General features: G+C 39.7%; 1 protein-coding gene across 1 annotated transcript; it reads left to right on the top strand.

Annotated features, from left to right (window-relative positions):
• The first annotated feature begins 8,940 nt into the window (after positions 1–8,940).
• EMC7 (ER membrane protein complex subunit 7) lies at positions 8,941–15,870 on the top strand. The gene is made up of 5 exons (XM_015864795.1): positions 8,941–9,247; positions 11,816–11,935; positions 12,438–12,576; positions 13,142–13,222; positions 15,380–15,870. The coding sequence occupies exons 1-5, from the start codon at positions 8,997–8,999 to the stop codon at positions 15,530–15,532; spliced, it is 744 nt and encodes a 247-aa protein (XP_015720281.1). The 5' UTR covers positions 8,941–8,996; the 3' UTR covers positions 15,533–15,870.
• Positions 15,871–16,018: the final 148 nt, after the last annotated feature.

Here is a 16,018-nt window from a genome sequence, read left to right as displayed (position 1 = left end):
TTTCAACACCTGTGTGTTACTGTAACAAGATGCGAGAAAGCAATTTTTATGGTTTCCAACAGTTAATATGTTTATGTCAAGGATGCTGTTCTGTGAAAGTCAGAAGGAGGCTGCTCTCTACATGCTTGATTTGAAAGAAACAAAGCTAATAGATCTCACAGAGATTGCACCCATTTTGACTGTTACTTTTTGTGAGCACTGTATGTATTGTGAAACTACTAAATATCAAGATAGTGTTGCATTCCAAGGCTGCCTGCTACTGAGGGTGTGTTGGAATAAATACACACCCTAGCATCATATTTTAATATGAGCTGTAAACAGTTTCAAATCTCTCTTGTAATTTATGTAGATGGTTCTTTTCCAAGTTGTATTTTATCAGTGTAGTTTCATTTTCAAAAAGTCAGAATTATGTTTGGCTCTTGCAGTTGTTTTCAGGCGTGTCACAGATTGAAAGCCATAGTCAAATAGTTAGTAAGTATCTTGACATCAGAAAAATAGCCAGTGTTTTGTGGTAACAGGCTTTAATTGTGTTGTTCCACTGTTTTAAGCAAGCTGTCTCTTATGCGTACTTTTAAATGTATCTAAATATTTTCTGTAAGTGCAATTTTTTGGAGAAGACTAGAGGAGGATTGCCACTGCCAGAGAAATGCTTGGATTAAATAAAGAAGTTTCCCAGATCCTCTTTCTCTTAACATCTGTCTCTATTGCATTGCCATTGAGTTGTGTTGCCACGTGTGGACAAACTGTGCAGTTTCCTATTTGGTCTAGGTAAGAGTAGAATGATGGTGCTGGAAGGCTGAAGACCTAACTCCTGGTGCTAAGAAACCAAAAGCTACTTCTTTGCTGATGGCACTTCTTGTGTGAATGCAGGAAGGAACAACTTGCATGTCTTATTAGGAGAGCACAAATAACTTCTTTCTTTTTATCTCTGCTAATAGTATTTGATCTGGCCAGTAGGCTTAGTTGTGTTTGTTTAAAGTACCATTAAGTTTCTGAATGAAAAGGAGGAGGTAAAAATGCTTGAATATCATTAGTGTGACTATGCCATTTAATGCTCCAGCTGGAGGAAAGAAGTAAATAACATTGTCAGGGTGTTATAAACGATGATAGGCGTTGGTTTCACTGTACTAGCAGTGACCAGATTTTATTTTGAATGTTACAAGATTCTTGCCGTTGGCAATGAAGTAGTAAACTAAAGCAACACTGGAAAGTAACTGACAGGATCTATTCTCTGTCTGAAAGCCTGGCTTTTTAATTGACTGAAGTTGGTAATTATTGTCAAGAGTTATTTCTGGAGTAATTCTATATCAACAGCAAGTACTAGCATTAGGTATAAGCTGAGTAGTTAGTTGTCCTGCTCGCTAGTCTCCTGCTGCTAGGGGTTCTGCTAAAACTGTGTACTGCCCTCAGAATAGGGGACTGTTTGGTTTTCAACACGTTACAAAAATTCTGTCTGCCTGTCAAGGGTGCCTGTGCTAGTTGAAGATTCAGCTTTGATGATGTAGGAAGTGTTTCGAGTCCTGTGTGACTAATTCCATTACAGTGAGGCACTTGAAGAGGTAAGCTTGGAGACTTGGTGCACACGGAGCGGTCTTGTTTCTTCCCACATGCTGCTCTTCCACCCCACTGACGTGTTGGAGCACATCTGCTTGGCAGAGTTCCCTTGTCACTTACCCAAGTGAGAAGAAAATGCCTTCATATTTGGTACGCCTTGTTTCCCAAGTGATGTATCTGGAGCCTTCCTGCTTCTTACTGTAAATCAAATCAGCTAAGAGCTGTTTAGCTGTGGAAAGTATAGGGAATAGAGAAGTACAGTACTTCTGATAACAAATATGTGCATTACATCACTTTTTGTATTCCTTGCATTAATACTGGAGACACAGAAGGATGCGCATTAATATAATGGCTCTATCAACTACCAGGTTTAAGTTGAAGTTGTGCTACTAGGAGTGTGTGTGTGAATATAAATGGCATTCAAAAATAGGCCCTTGACAAAACAGTAATTAAAAATACCCATAGTTCTGAATGCTTACAGCTGGCAAACTGGTGGTTAGTTAGAGAAAAATCTTGCTGCACAATGGTGTGTGGTTTAGTTTAGGGTTGTTTTTTTTTTTGTTTTTTTTTTTTGCTGTTTATCCACCTCATCTTTCCCCCCTAAGTACAGGATATTAAACTCGTTAGTATCTCATTTTAGTGAGCTTATGCCTTTTGCTGTTTGACGCTGTGGAAAATGATCAGAGATGGATGTAGTGAGGATGTGCTTAGCATTCTTTTTCACAGTATGCTGGGTAAGCATGCCTATGCTTATGAAGTCATTGCTGTGCAGAATTCTCTTTTATGCTTTTCTGCAGTGTGTTTATACCTCTCCTGGTGGTGTGTCCCTTAACATCTGTGAAGGGATTCTTTCCATCTCAACTCTTGATTTTAAATAGCAACATGTGTTATGTTTCATTGTTATGAGAAGCTAAATGCCTAAAAACTAACCCGAAAGCTAGAATTCCTTCATCTCCAGCACAAAGTCATGCTGTAGTCAGATGACAATAAATGCTGCCACCCTCTTTCCACTTAAAAAAGAGATATTAGAATGTGCATCTGAGGGTTCCCCGAAGTTAGCAGGCAGCTTTCTAGATTGCTTGACTGTTTGGTGAGTGACCTCAGACACTTCATTCTGCAGGGCTGTAAATAGGAGAACGCCCTTGGAGCCGTCTTCAGAACTGGCAGCTTGCTAACACTGACCTTCACCTTGGGGACTAATAAGAAGTATTCTTGCATTTCTGGATGCAAGCTTTGTACATATTTCTGATACTTTGGTCAGCCTGCCAATGGTTTTCTGCAAGGTCTGGAAAATGAGAGTTTTGCATCAAGTCTGGTTTGGATTAAACAGTCCTGAAGTCAATAACCCTGTCTCTGTGAATGATGGCAAGACCTCTTTCTCCACGAATCACCAGGTCTTAACTGTGATCTTAATAGATTTCCATATGTAGAAATCAGTTTATCCACTGTTCTTGATATCCTCATTAATATTTTTTTCTGACAAAAGGATTGGTCTGTGGTTCCTTTGTAATATGCAATTAATGAGAAGGTTGCTGGGGTATTTGTTTTGTTTGCTGTGTCCTCTCCCTTTCTTAAAAGATGTGTGACCTGGGCCTGCAGTTTACTAATGTATATTTAAGAGTTTATTCTCCCATGATTCTTGTATGAAGAAAGTAGTCCTGGCAATTATTTCTTTTTGCTTCTCCTTTCTAGTGTTTGCTACTTTCATGCGTCAGCATTCAAAAGTATATGCTCAGTTGTGGAATGCATATCTAAACTAGCCACTAGATTTTCTGTCACCTCACATTAATGCCAATTTTAAGATGCTTTTCTGAATTTTTCAGGCTTAGGAGAAGGTAAGAGCTTATATCTTTAATCCTTCAGCAATTTTTCTGTGGTTCATCGTTGTATTATTTGCCTAAAATAGAAGTCCTAAAAGCAAAATCCAAAATTGAATTCATTACTCCTACTGTGTCTAGCAAGGCTTTATTGGCACTGGATCTCACCAGATATACAGAGCTTCCCTGAGGAGCCTGTTGTCAAATACACTTAAAAATGATGAAAGCAAATAGCTAGAGAGAGGAGAAGGGGCATTTGAAAGTGACTTATGCTACCGTTTCCCCCCCCCCGCAAATTTGCAAACTGTTATGCAGAATATAAAAAGTACCCAGTCTTACATAAATTATTAAAGAGAAGAAAAAGCCTCATAACCACAAGGTTTTATATTGCAACTGGAAGGATTTCCTATGATAAGGTTTGTATTTTCAATCAAAGTGCGTAATTTAGCTCATGTTACCTGATGAGGCCTAAGATTGCCGTGCCTTTATTTAAATCACAAAGGGAACATCACAACCACTTGCAAAACTGCCAGTCAACCTGCTTTAATGAAGCCATCGTTTACTGCATTGAATAGCAATGTAACAGCACATAGAAAATTAGCTTGTTTGTCATTGGTTAATGATAGATAATGCCTCTAATTCACCATAGTGTTCATTTGAGCAGTTCTTTAAGGTAGTAACCAGTACTTGTCATGGAGAGGCTTCATTGGCTCTCATGACTCAGCATTCCAGCCCACACAAATAGGAATGCACCTGAAACATAAACAGGATTCTTATTTAGCTTTCTCACAGTGCAACAGAAGTATTAAGTGCCTCCAAGTGACTTCCTTCAGCTAAACAGGGCTAAGATGTAAGCGCAGAAGACCAAAAGTTGCTTATTAATAGCTTTAAAATAGTTACAGGGATCACAGGCCAGTGGAATACAACAATAAAGTAAAGCAATCTGTAGCTCTTATTTAAGAACTGAGTTTCAGAGAGGCAGCAGCTGATAAGGTCCCTGAAGTATCAGCTGTGCTGACAAGGTTGTGTATGTCTGCATCAGCTATCTGCATTCTACAAAGATGGTGCTTGCAGGGCTACTTATGGCCAAGAACTGCCATTCTCAGCTTCTTGGGAACTGCTAGAACGTGTTCATGAAAGAGCGCTTCTGTAGCTTGGAATGACAAGCAACAAGAGTAACTAATGCTTAAAAAAAAAAAAAAAAAAAAAAAAAAAAAAAAGCAGGGTGCTGCAGAATCGGTTCATCATTTCTGTGGTTAAGCTCTAGCAAGGTGAATTCAGAACCACTGTGATGTTGGGGAGTTTGTTTTAAGAATGAGTTGAAGGCAAAGCTTTGCTACTAAGGCTTTGTCCAATAAAGTGAGTATGCAAGTTTTGAATATCTTCAGCTTGAAGTACAAAGGACAGAATTCTGTTTGTTTTGTTGTGCTAAATTACCAATAGTGAAGTAAAGAAAGGAAAAAAATAAACAACTACTGGTGGTTCTGCAAGGGATATGATAACACTGCAGTATGGAGTGACTGCCCTGTGGCATTATGTGAGTAGAATCCCAGTTGGGGGGGAGAGTGGGAAGCATGGCATTTAAAGCGCATTCCATTAAGCAAGGATTTCACACTGTTTTCATTTTTGGGAACTGAATGGAATGTGCCATTAGAGCAGTAAGTGAATGACTACAGGTGGTAACCATACAAACCAGAGCTCAAGCATCTGAGCCCATGAGTAACATTGCTCCATGCAGAGCTGCTGCTTTTACAGCCAGCTTAGCAGATGCTGTAGTTCTTAGACATCCTGCTTGCACAGTTGTGCATAAATTCCACTTAAAAGAGATATGGGGATATGCTTTGTAGTAAATAGATGAGCACCTCAAAGCTCTATGAAAACAATTTCCATGTTGCCATTATGTCACACCCTGCTTGCAAGAGAGGGTGTGGGACTTCTTACAGCAGGAATTTTCCTCAAAAAAAAAAAAAAAAAAAAAAAAAAGTTTAAAGCCTTTTCCTTGTACTTAAACTGATTTAATTTCTTCTTTCACAGATTGCAACCAGATAAAGCGGTGATTGATGTCAATGTCAGCATTATGAAGAGTGTATGAAAGCATTACCGTGTATGTGCTCTCAGATGCCTACTACCAGAAAAGTGGAGATAATGCTGGTGGAAGCCAGAAGTAGGGCCTGCTTAGGGGATCATGCTTTTGGAACAGTGTGAACGTTGTTGCTGAAGTCTACTCCTGGTGAATGTTCCTAGTGTAGCGCTGTGAATTGCCAGTAGATGGCAGAATGATCCTGCTTTACAATATTCATAGGTAGGAATTTTTTTTTAATACAATTCCTACAGAATATGTTACACAATTTTTGTGAATTGTGTTTGTTTACAGTAAAGCTGATCGTGAAGTAGAAAGCTCAGTGAGTGCATTAGCTGGCTGTGGCCTACTGCTGGGCCTAGTGCTGATTGCTTCTACAGACACAATTCTCTGATGCTTGATTAGTGATGTTTTTGTTTTTCTTCTTTGTTTGAAATAATACAAATCTTTATCATCGAAAGACAGTGTAACTGCTGTAGGTATGGGTGTTCTGAAGCACATCAACTTTTTATTTGTTTTTTAGACCGGTCACATTCATGTCCTTGATTTCATACAGCATTTGTGAAATGGCACTGTTCTGATATACTAGGCATGGCCTCAATACCTGCACACCACCTGGAGGACTGACTCAGAGAACATGATAAGACTGTGGTAAGATGGCCACAGCTGCTCCCTTCTTGTTTGCTGACGACCAACAGCTCTGCCTGTGGCTGAATCACACAGTAAACAGGTTCTGGGCTGCTGCTGGCTGTGGTCCAGCAGATGTCCAGTGCATTAAAGTAAACCAGCATCAGTTATGGTATCTTGTTCATTTCCAGAAGTAAATTAAATATTATCCAAAGAGTTAAGTTTTATATAAATAAAAGTGTTCGGAGAAGTTGCACTGATATGTTCAAAGTTGCATTGTTCATGAAAATGCTTTGCTAATTCTGAACTACAAGCAAACTTGTATATAGTAAGTTTTCCTAGTGCTCACACTGTGAAAAAATCAGCACAAAAATAAGCTTTAAGTATAAAATCATTTTTCTCTTGGGTGAAGAAACTCTTTTGCTTCTTCTATTCACCAGAATCCCAGAATACTTGATTGTTTCCAAACAGCTGCAATGCTCCTGCACTGTGATGCACTTAGGGAGTTCAGAGGAATTTAATGTATCTCCTCTGCTTTTCGGTTAGTACATGAAAACAGAAGTGACAAGAACCTGGAGATACAGATTTCAGTATTATCAGTGTGATGGCATTACATTAGTCTAGACCTCCACTCTGCTCAGCCTATTAGGGATTCATCCATCTGGCTGACAGGTTTGCACAAACAGTGACAGCTGGTTGAATGAACCCAATCAGACAGAAGTGAGAATGTGCTTGTGAGCAGAGCAGAACCTATCAGGAATTTGCCAGTTTCTATGTAGCTGTTAGTCAAATGAATCCATCAATGAGGAGACAGCTCTCAAACATGGAAGTCACTCCTGATTGTACTTTGAGAAGGCTGATGAAATGGTTCTGTTGCTTCAAAGTAAACTGAAGCTGTTGCTTGGCAGTTTTATCTATCTTCTGATCAGGCATTCCCTTGGCATCAAGCTACAGACAGAACCTGGCTAATAGTGAAAATTCTTCCAGTAAGAAATAGAAAGTCGTCCAGATAAAACGCTAAAAAAGCAGAAGTTGGCTTTGATAAGTGTATACCTGAACATTTTCATTTATTTTATTTGTACTATGTTTTTGGGCTTTGGTTCTTTCTACCTAGAATGTAAACACCTACAACACCATGATATAAAAGCTTATAATATCATGTCCACTCAAATAAGATGCTAATATAGCTAGTCCTAATGAAAAAGTCAGGAGTCCACCAAATGAATTATTTTCTCAGTTGTGTACACTTCAAAATATGGTAACCAGTATATGTATATGAAGTACAGCTCCTAATATGCAAAGAAGTTCCATGGTGAGAGCAGGGAAACTGTTTGCTTAACTATCTGTATAAAAGTTTCATGCCCATACAGCTATTAGAAACTTTGCGCTTATAAAAACAAAGATGTATCTGAAATCTGAGCTCAGGGAGAGTTTCTTTGTGAGGAATGGACAATAGAGAAGAGGCTAGTTAGTGTGTCCATTTGGTAGCTGGATGGCATGTAGAGAAGTTTCTTGGGTTAGATAGTGTGAAAGAACCAATGTGGCTTTCTTTTATTCGGGTTCATCAGGCTTAAAAATTAATTAACTGTACTGTCTATGTTATAAAAATAAATCTTCTGGCTCTTTTTATTTGGTACTTACAAATCTATGGTTGATGAACGCCTTAAAACTGGGGGCCCAGACCACTCTATGTGATATGAGAGCACCCAATAGAGAGCATCCTAAAACACTCCTTAAGGATATTTAAGTAGCATTTCTCCAGTAACTCTGTATAAATATAGTAACATGATATGTCAGTATGAAATGCTACCTTCTGCTGGTGTCATCCTGGAAATAGCACTCTGGCTTCCTATAACATGCTGCTGTTTGGTGATCTTATTTAGGTGTCTGTTTCATTAACAAAGTGGAAAAAAGTGACTGTGAGCTCCTACAACTCAGAGAAGCATTTTCTAGCACTGATCATTTATAGAACATAAATGTTTCCACCTCCGGAACTGCTGCTGTTTCAACTTTTGTGAAGAGAAGAACCTTATTCATCGTGTCCATCCAAAATAGAACAGCACAGCTCAAAAATAGTAATGGAGACATCATTCACGTTATTCCACTCTCAGGGAGTGACACACGATTTCAGAATCCTGTTAGGCAGAGCAAAATGTTTTTGTTCAGTATCAGCTGAGGCCTAGGGCTGCGTTCATAACATCCAAACGTGCTTTAATAGTTAAATAATATTTCTAATGAGCTCAGTAATTAACTCTGACGTTAAGCGACAGGGGAGAGGCAGGTGTATGCGGCAGTGGGTACATGTGACACGACAGGATGTATTACACGGAGGGGCAATGGGCAGGGCAGGTGTCAGCCCTCTTGCTCTGGCACTGAACCTGCTCATAGCACGAAGTAGCATTTCGTGCTGCTGCTCTGCCCGCAGGCTCTAGGGGGGCACTGATCTCATTAGGTTCAGAGGCGGCACTTGAGGCCAACGTTATTGACACATTTTCCCATTCTCTCACTTCACGTCTGTGCTCTCGGTTACCACTCGCAGTGCCCTTATCTTGGAGTGGGGTTGGAAAAAGAGAAGTGAGTTGTTCTGCTGTTTCCCAGCAGCGCGGCTTCGTGCCGCAGTTCCGTCCCTTCAGTCCCGTTGCACCGCCCCAATCCCGCCATGTGTTGAAGCGGCCCCGTGTGCGCAGCGCCCCCCAGCGGCAAAGCACAGCACAGCCCAGCCCAGCGCAGCGCTTCCGCTTCGCCCCGAACCGCGGACGCGCAGCTCGCGCTCCTATTGGCTCGCCTACGTGACGCAAAATGGCGGCGCCTTCCTCTACTGAGCGTAGAGCTCGTCGCGGTGCTTCCGGTGCCGGCCGTCCCGGGGAGTTGAGGTGTGTCGCGCCGTGCGCATGCGCCGTGGCAGCTGATCGGCGGTGATGGTGACGGCGATGTCGGCGCGGGGCGGCGTTGTGTGGCTGCTGCTGCTGCTCTGCCTGTTCGCCTCACCGCCGGCCCCCGGCGTTGCAGGCTCGGAGGCGACCGGCACTGCGGAGCCGCCGGGCGGAGCGGGCCCCGGGGAGCGGTTTAAGATCGAGGGCCGGGCCGTGGTGCCTGGGGTGAAGCCCCAGGACTGGATCGCGGGGGCTCGGGTGCTCGTGGACGGGGAAGAACACGTCGGTTTCCTGAAGTGAGCTCCGGGCGGGGGGTGGTTCTGCCGGGGGATCCCTCGGCGCCGTGGGCCGCTATCCCCGCACCCCGCCCCGCTGCGGTGCCGGCCGCAAGATGGCGGCGGCCGCGGGTCGCCTCAGTCGCGTCCCGCTCTGGGACCGTGAGATTCTGCGGGGTGTCCGGGCTGAGGCCGCGGGCTTTGGGGCTGCCAGAAGTTAGGGAGATACTTTGCGGGGTGTGGGACTTATCTGCGGTACCAGCGAAGTCTTCATAATAGCAGGGAAAGCTGTGTAGGTGCGTGTGCATTTGGAAGCCCTGAAACATCGCGTAAGGCCTCTCAGCCTCAGGTCGGAGTGAGTATATTCCGATCAGCTGAGGATCTGGGGGTATTCAGAAGATACCCGCACAGCTAAGGATGAAATTCACTTTCACAGTCTTGCATAATTCTAAAATCTGATTTTAGTGCAGCATAATATCTTGTTCTTAAAATGGTGTATTAAAATGAGGAAGTTCACATGAAATAAGATACACTACCTTATAAATACAGCTGTTTTGTGTTATTCCCTCTGCAGCAGAGGTTCTGATCTTTGTATGGGCAAACACAGCAGATGCACAGCAGATCTTACTTGACACAACAGAATTGTGTCAGTATAGCACTTGATGGAGCAGTGCACCCCAGCTGCAGGTGCCTTGCATCATGTTTACATCTCTTGTAAAAACATAATGGGGTTCACGTGTTTCTAAATACTTGGCTGTTGTAGCTGGAGATTTCTGAAATGTGGGGAAATAATCTCAGCTAAAAGCACACAATGCTTGTAACAGCATAACCTGGTTAACGCACTTCTTCACTAACGTTAATTTCATATGTTTAGAAGTAGACTCACCAGATTATGTGATAACACAAAGCCAAGAGATTAATAGTGCACTTGAATTAACTTAGTTAATTAGATAAACATCTGCATAGATGCTGGGCCACCACAAGTATGGTATGTTTCAGCTAAAAGGCTGTGCTATGTAGTAGTGTTCTGTTCACCTGTGCTAAGCACGTCACTGGGTGGTAGGGCACTGCTGGAAAGAAATACCAGTCAGGAAAGAAATTTTATCATTAATAGTGGTATTCAAGGCTGAGTAGAAGGGTCCTTCCCTTTCACTGGCAGGGTTAAATTTGGGTTATCAGGAGATATTTTGGTCACCATTTCTCAGTCAGGGATGGGTTATTTATTAAGTGAAAGTCTTTTCAGTTACCAGTAAGAGGGAAACAACTATTTGACATAGCAAAGTTACTGCTGAATATTTCAAGAGCAGTTTTCTATTACAAGTATTTTTATAAGTTGATGAGTTTCCCCACTGAACTAAAAGTTCAACCTTTTTATTCCTTGAGAATGGCGCTCTTGTGTATCTCTATGTGAAATGAGAACTCACCTTGTCAAGTGAGTCTTTTGAGAAACTCATCAAATTTCATTGAAATACTATTAGAATGGGAAAATTGAAAGGGAATTCCCATGGAAAGTCCTTAATATAGCTGCAAAGTATGATAATCTTACCTCTTTTTCTTAGGAGTTCAAACTGTCACATAGAATATTAGAGAAATCTACCTATGCGTCACTGCTTATTTTTGTCTTAATTGTGGGAGAGCTCTGAAGTGATGTAGAATTTTGAGAGAACTGGTATGAAGACAGAAATCACTTCTAAGGAGGTTCACTTATTTGTTTTCAGGATGTCTTTCAAATGCATTGAGGTTTATTACTTTTTTTTGAGGTTTTTTTTTTTTTTTTTGAGTCTTTGAGTATTATTTTTAGAAGGAATGTATTTGATAGTAATTTTAGACAGGCAGAGAACACAAAGTTTTCCTTCTTGGAAGCTTCTGGAAATGTGTAGGAGGAAACCTACAAGCTTCTGTACTTTAATTTGATGACAGCTTGTGCCGAGTCTTACAAGTATCCTTTCTCAATTATTTTCACTTAATATTGAAGTTACTTACTTTAAAATAAAAGCAATCTGTCTAAAAAATCACTTGTGTTCGTATTCGGAGCTCTTAATTTCCTCATTGTTGTGATAGAGCTTTCCAGCGTGGGCTAGTTGTAAAAGAAGCAATTAAAAGTGAAGTTATCTGTTTTGCAGTAAGGGCAGAAAATGTGGGTTTTTTTTTTTGTGCTTTGTAAGTCATATTTAATGTCTGCCCACGCGATGTAGGATGGAAATTTGTTTTTTAATTTCAGCAGAACTACAGAAGGAAACTAAGTTTCACTGTATCATTTTAGCACAAGAAATCTAACCATTTTAAATATTGCTTAGGTTATTAAGTTATTCCTCCAGCAAGAAGATGGCTTAACAAGCCATTCTGTGATAGGAAATCTTTAATGCAACTGGCCATTTTTGTCTGTGTTGTCATTTGTGCTAATGATGTTAACGGGCTTGGTATTGGGTGATCTTAATTTTCCTTTTTGTCAATATTATCATGTAAAGATTTATAATAGAGACTGATACAGTTTCTTCTTCAGGGGCAAAAATAAAACCAATACCCTCCAGTGCATTGGAGTATGTTGAAATGCAATGGAATATTTATTTGTTTGTTTGTTTATTTCAGGACAGATGGAAGCTTTGTGGTTCATGATGTACCTTCGGGATCTTATGTGGTAGAAGTTATATCTCCTGCTCATAAATTTGAGCCTGTTAGAGTCGACATAACCTCAAAAGGCAAAATGAGGTGAGCCTTACGAGGTTTGCTTCTGTATTGATATAGTAAGTGTGCCTGACTGCGTAACATCAAAAGTAATGTAAACAGTGGTGTAGATCCATTGCTTCTATTTCAGACCATGTATTCCACCTTCCTTTCACACTGCTTCTGGAGTACATTTCCTAAAATCCAAACTATAGCTTCTTTTCTTCCTCTCACGTTTATTGCCTTAAAGTAAGTGGGAATGAGTGAGTTAAAAAGGAGTTCTGTTGGTTTGCTTTTGTTTTTTCTCCTGTAGCTATCCTGAAATAAAATGTGGGCAGAAGTCAAATTAGTATTGAAATGACTATTATTTGGTCATATGAAATATAAATTCTACTGAGAGAAATAAGCTTCTGAAAAGTGAAGCATGTCTGACACTGCTTACCAGATGGTTTCATTTGTAGTCTGTTTTTAAAACTTCGCATGAAATATTTAATAATCATTAATTTTCTTTGAAGATTGTGTTAAATATTCACATTTCGTTTCCTAGAGCAAGATATGTGAATTACATCAAAACCTCAGAAGTTGTCAGGCTGCCATACCCGCTCCAGATGAAATCTTCTGGACCTCCTTCGTACTTCATCAAGAGAGAATCTTGGGGATGGACAGATTTCCTCATGAACCCCATGGTATGTACAAGCAGCACACAAAGGTGAAAAGTGTGCAAAGGTTCCAAACGTAGCAGTTCTTTGGAACACGGAGAATGAAAATAATTCACACAAGATATGCGCAGTTTATTCTTCTGAGGTGGTCGGTTTTTAGTGTTCTTGAGGCTTTTTTTGCTGTTTCTCTTTGTTTTGCCTTGGTCTTTTTTCTTTTTGTTTTTATTTGTTTGCTTTCCTCCCTGCATAGCAACTCTGTTAAATGTATTTCATCTGAAAATAGGCTGGTTCCTTTGACAATACAATGTTCTTCTAGGGTAGAGAGGAACACATTGCAAGACTTTAATTGTAGCAGTTAAAAGGCAAACGTTTACTTGAATGGTCCAAGTTTGAAATGTGTTATGTGGAACTTCTGGTTTCTGTCCTGACAATCAGATTTCTCATTCAGGGTAATTGACTCAGAAAGCAGTTGTTCTAGAAATTGGTATTTTAATTAAAATCTCGATGGCAGGATGTATAAAAATATCCTAGCAGCACATAAGCTGAATAAATGCTTGCTGTTGTTTTTTTTGTGTGCTGTGTGTGTGTATAGGTTGTGATGATGGTACTTCCATTACTGATATTTGTGCTTTTGCCTAAAGTCGTCAACACCAGTGATCCTGATATGAGACGGGTAAGTAGGTTCAAAGGTTTGGAGATACAAGGAACAAATGTAATGACATTCTAAGGTGCAGAGAGATGATGGCTAAAACTGGACTTCAAAGGATGTCTTAGTGGCATAATTTTTGCAGTTATTTATGTCATTGTTAAAATTCTGTTATTTCAGCCTAGTTAGTTTGCTGTTAAACAGCACAACACAGGATTGAATTGTTTTGAATGCATTTGAATTAAAAGTTTTGAATGCATTACAGCACCACTGTTGTTTTCCAGCATATCTTTAGAACTGTAAATGTAATTTTTCGAAGACTATTATCTGTGTATTTTTGGACTGTTTAAATCTAGCACGTGGTTTTCAGTTACCGTTTGATGTCAGCTGTGTTATGAAGAGTATGGTGTGGTCTTATCCATTAACTTAAAACTATGGAGCTTACAAGACTGTTGAGATGTTACAATAGTGTATATGATTCAGAATCTTACTGTAGTCATTAAATTATCTGATTTATTATCCTTTTGCCATGCCAAATGCTGACTAGCAGAAGGCTAGGACAAAATGGAGACTCAAGGTGTTTGCTAAATCATTTGTTCTTAGCAGTATTCCTTGTCTGTCCTGGGTGGCTGCTTTTTCAGGGTTTGGTTAGCTTAAACTCCTCTAAATGACCACTGTCTTCAGTAGTTCTTTATAGGTGCCTGAACCATTTTTTTTCCCCCTTTTTTATTTAATAAAATAATGCGTATTGTACAAGTGACAGAACTATATAGCTTTAATTCTGATTTTAATACATATATGTGCCACGTATCTGTGGTATCTTGAAACCAAGCTGAGCTTTGCAATTTGAATTTTTAAAAATCATTTACACCTGATTTATTTTTTTAACCCATTTGATATTTGTATGGGAAATTGGTAATCACAGCCTGAACCTTTGATTAATCAGCTGAGGAAAGTGTCAGGTCAGCTGTGGGAACACAGGTGAGAGTAATTTAGCTGTGCTCCCGGAAGGGGTGGAGCTTGACTCCACCTCCTCTAGACCTCATTTAAGGGCTGACCACCACTAAAACAGCATCTCTTGGATATTGCTCCTTGGTGGAGATTGCTTCAGCAGTTCCCAGCAGACTGAAGGCTTCCATATAGGTGAATTTTTCCTGTAAATAACCTTTTAGGTATTTACAACTATCATCTTTTAATTATTGTCACCATACAACATTGTATGTAGATAGGCTATTCTGATGATAAACAATGAGCAGTGCCAATGGTTTAGTTCTCATTAGCTGACCGGTATGACTTATTAAGGAGAAACTTCAAGTTGAAGGAATCTTGCTTATAATTTAAATTATCTTCAAAGAATGAGAGAAAGTAGTTTATCCCAGCTCAGTTTTTATGACATTCCATTTATTAAATTCTACCTAACTTCAGTTTGTCTGTGTTGAGTGTGGAGCTTATACTGTATTTTTGAGCTAGCTTGTTTCTTTATGGTATCAGCTCAATAATAGTTCATATAGGAAGTTAATAATTTAATACTATAACAGCAAGCAGAATTACGATGTATAGGTGTAGAATAGATATAATTGTAACAAAGGCCATCATAGCTCCTTATAGGTCTAAAAGTGAAATTTATATTAAGGTTAACTAGTTATATGATCTTGTGAAACAAGAAAGAAAACGTAGCTGTTTTACACCGATAGCTTGATGTTATGAATTAGTACAATACAAATACCCAGTCCCTTCAAAAATGTATTACTTTTGGCATAAACAGTACTAAATTGAGAGGGTGAGTTTTGAAAATGTGAATGAGTGCAAAATCTATGAGAATATGCATCTGATAATCTGCTCAAAAGCTTTTGTTTTAAAATGGAAGCAAGTAATGCTGAAAATAACTATTTTAATGGCATTATTTTTCTTTAAGAAAAAGATTTTATGTGAAGAGTTGGTTGCCCTGTAAGACTGCTTAAGACATGGTTACTTTTTCCGTATGTTAGTGCTTTTAGTTTTGGGGTTTTATGTTTCTGTGCGTAGCTGGGCATTTGGCTGCAGTTGCATAAAGATGTGTAGCAGTGTGTATTCTGAAAGGCTACAAGTTGTGTTTGAGAGTTTTTATACATGTTCATGCTATGATCTAAAGCCATAGAAATTGCATAGAAATAAAGAGCTGTTATCTGATATTTTTTCATGCAGGAAATGGAGCAGTCAATGAACATGTTGAATTCGAACCACGAGCTGCCAGATGTCTCTGAATTCATGACAAGACTGTTTTCTTCAAAATCTTCCAGCAAGTCTGGTAGTAGTAGCAGTAAAGCAGGGAAAAGTAGTTCTGGAAAAAGGAGGTAGTTATGTCCTCCTCCAGGCCTGAGTTTGCACAACTGTTTGTTATGTGGTATCATGTTTATTTGTCTTGAAATATCAAAAAGCCACTACTGCAACCTTTTATTTGGCACAAAACACGGTATGCTACAACTGTGGTGTGTAGCTTTTTTTTTTTTTTTTTTTTTTAAGTCTGTATAAGCTGCTTTGTACTTGACAGTAAGCAGAAGAGGACGTGGCTTCTGTACAGTATCTGTATAAAAGTTATGGAATTAACTAATGCTCTGTAGAGAATGTTATAAATTATATGATGTGCTAAACGGTAATGAGTGTCTGTTGTGGAATAAATGAGGGGTTACACTCAAGGAGAAATAGCAGTATGTATTACTGTGTGCTGAATTATCTCTTGGCTATTGTGTTGTTTCCTGTCTCCCAGACCTGCCTTGAGCCACATGCATCCATCACAGCTGCCACCAGAGGTTGTCACTTGAGCAGGATATAAAAACAAATTCA

The sequence above is a fragment of the Coturnix japonica genome, chromosome 5 (assembly GCF_001577835.2).
Source record: "Coturnix japonica isolate 7356 chromosome 5, Coturnix japonica 2.1, whole genome shotgun sequence".
Taxonomy (NCBI): domain Eukaryota; kingdom Metazoa; phylum Chordata; class Aves; order Galliformes; family Phasianidae; genus Coturnix; species Coturnix japonica.
Note: the sequence above shows the minus strand (reverse complement) of the source record. Positions and strands in the feature narration are given on the sequence as shown.

What these genes read in the sequence shown, in the direction of transcription:
- EMC7 (XM_015864795.1), top strand. Translation starts at nt 8,997, where the DNA reads ATGGTGACGGCGATGTCGGCGCGGGGCGGCGTTGTGTGGCTGCTGCTG. An exon ending in GAACACGTCGGTTTCCTGAA is followed by an intron (nt 9,248 to 11,815) that starts GTGAGCTCCGGG and finishes TGTTTATTTCAG; the next exon opens with GACAGATGGAAGCTTTGTGG. An exon ending in ATTTCCTCATGAACCCCATG is followed by an intron (nt 12,577 to 13,141) that starts GTATGTACAAGC and finishes GTGTGTGTATAG; the next exon opens with GTTGTGATGATGGTACTTCC.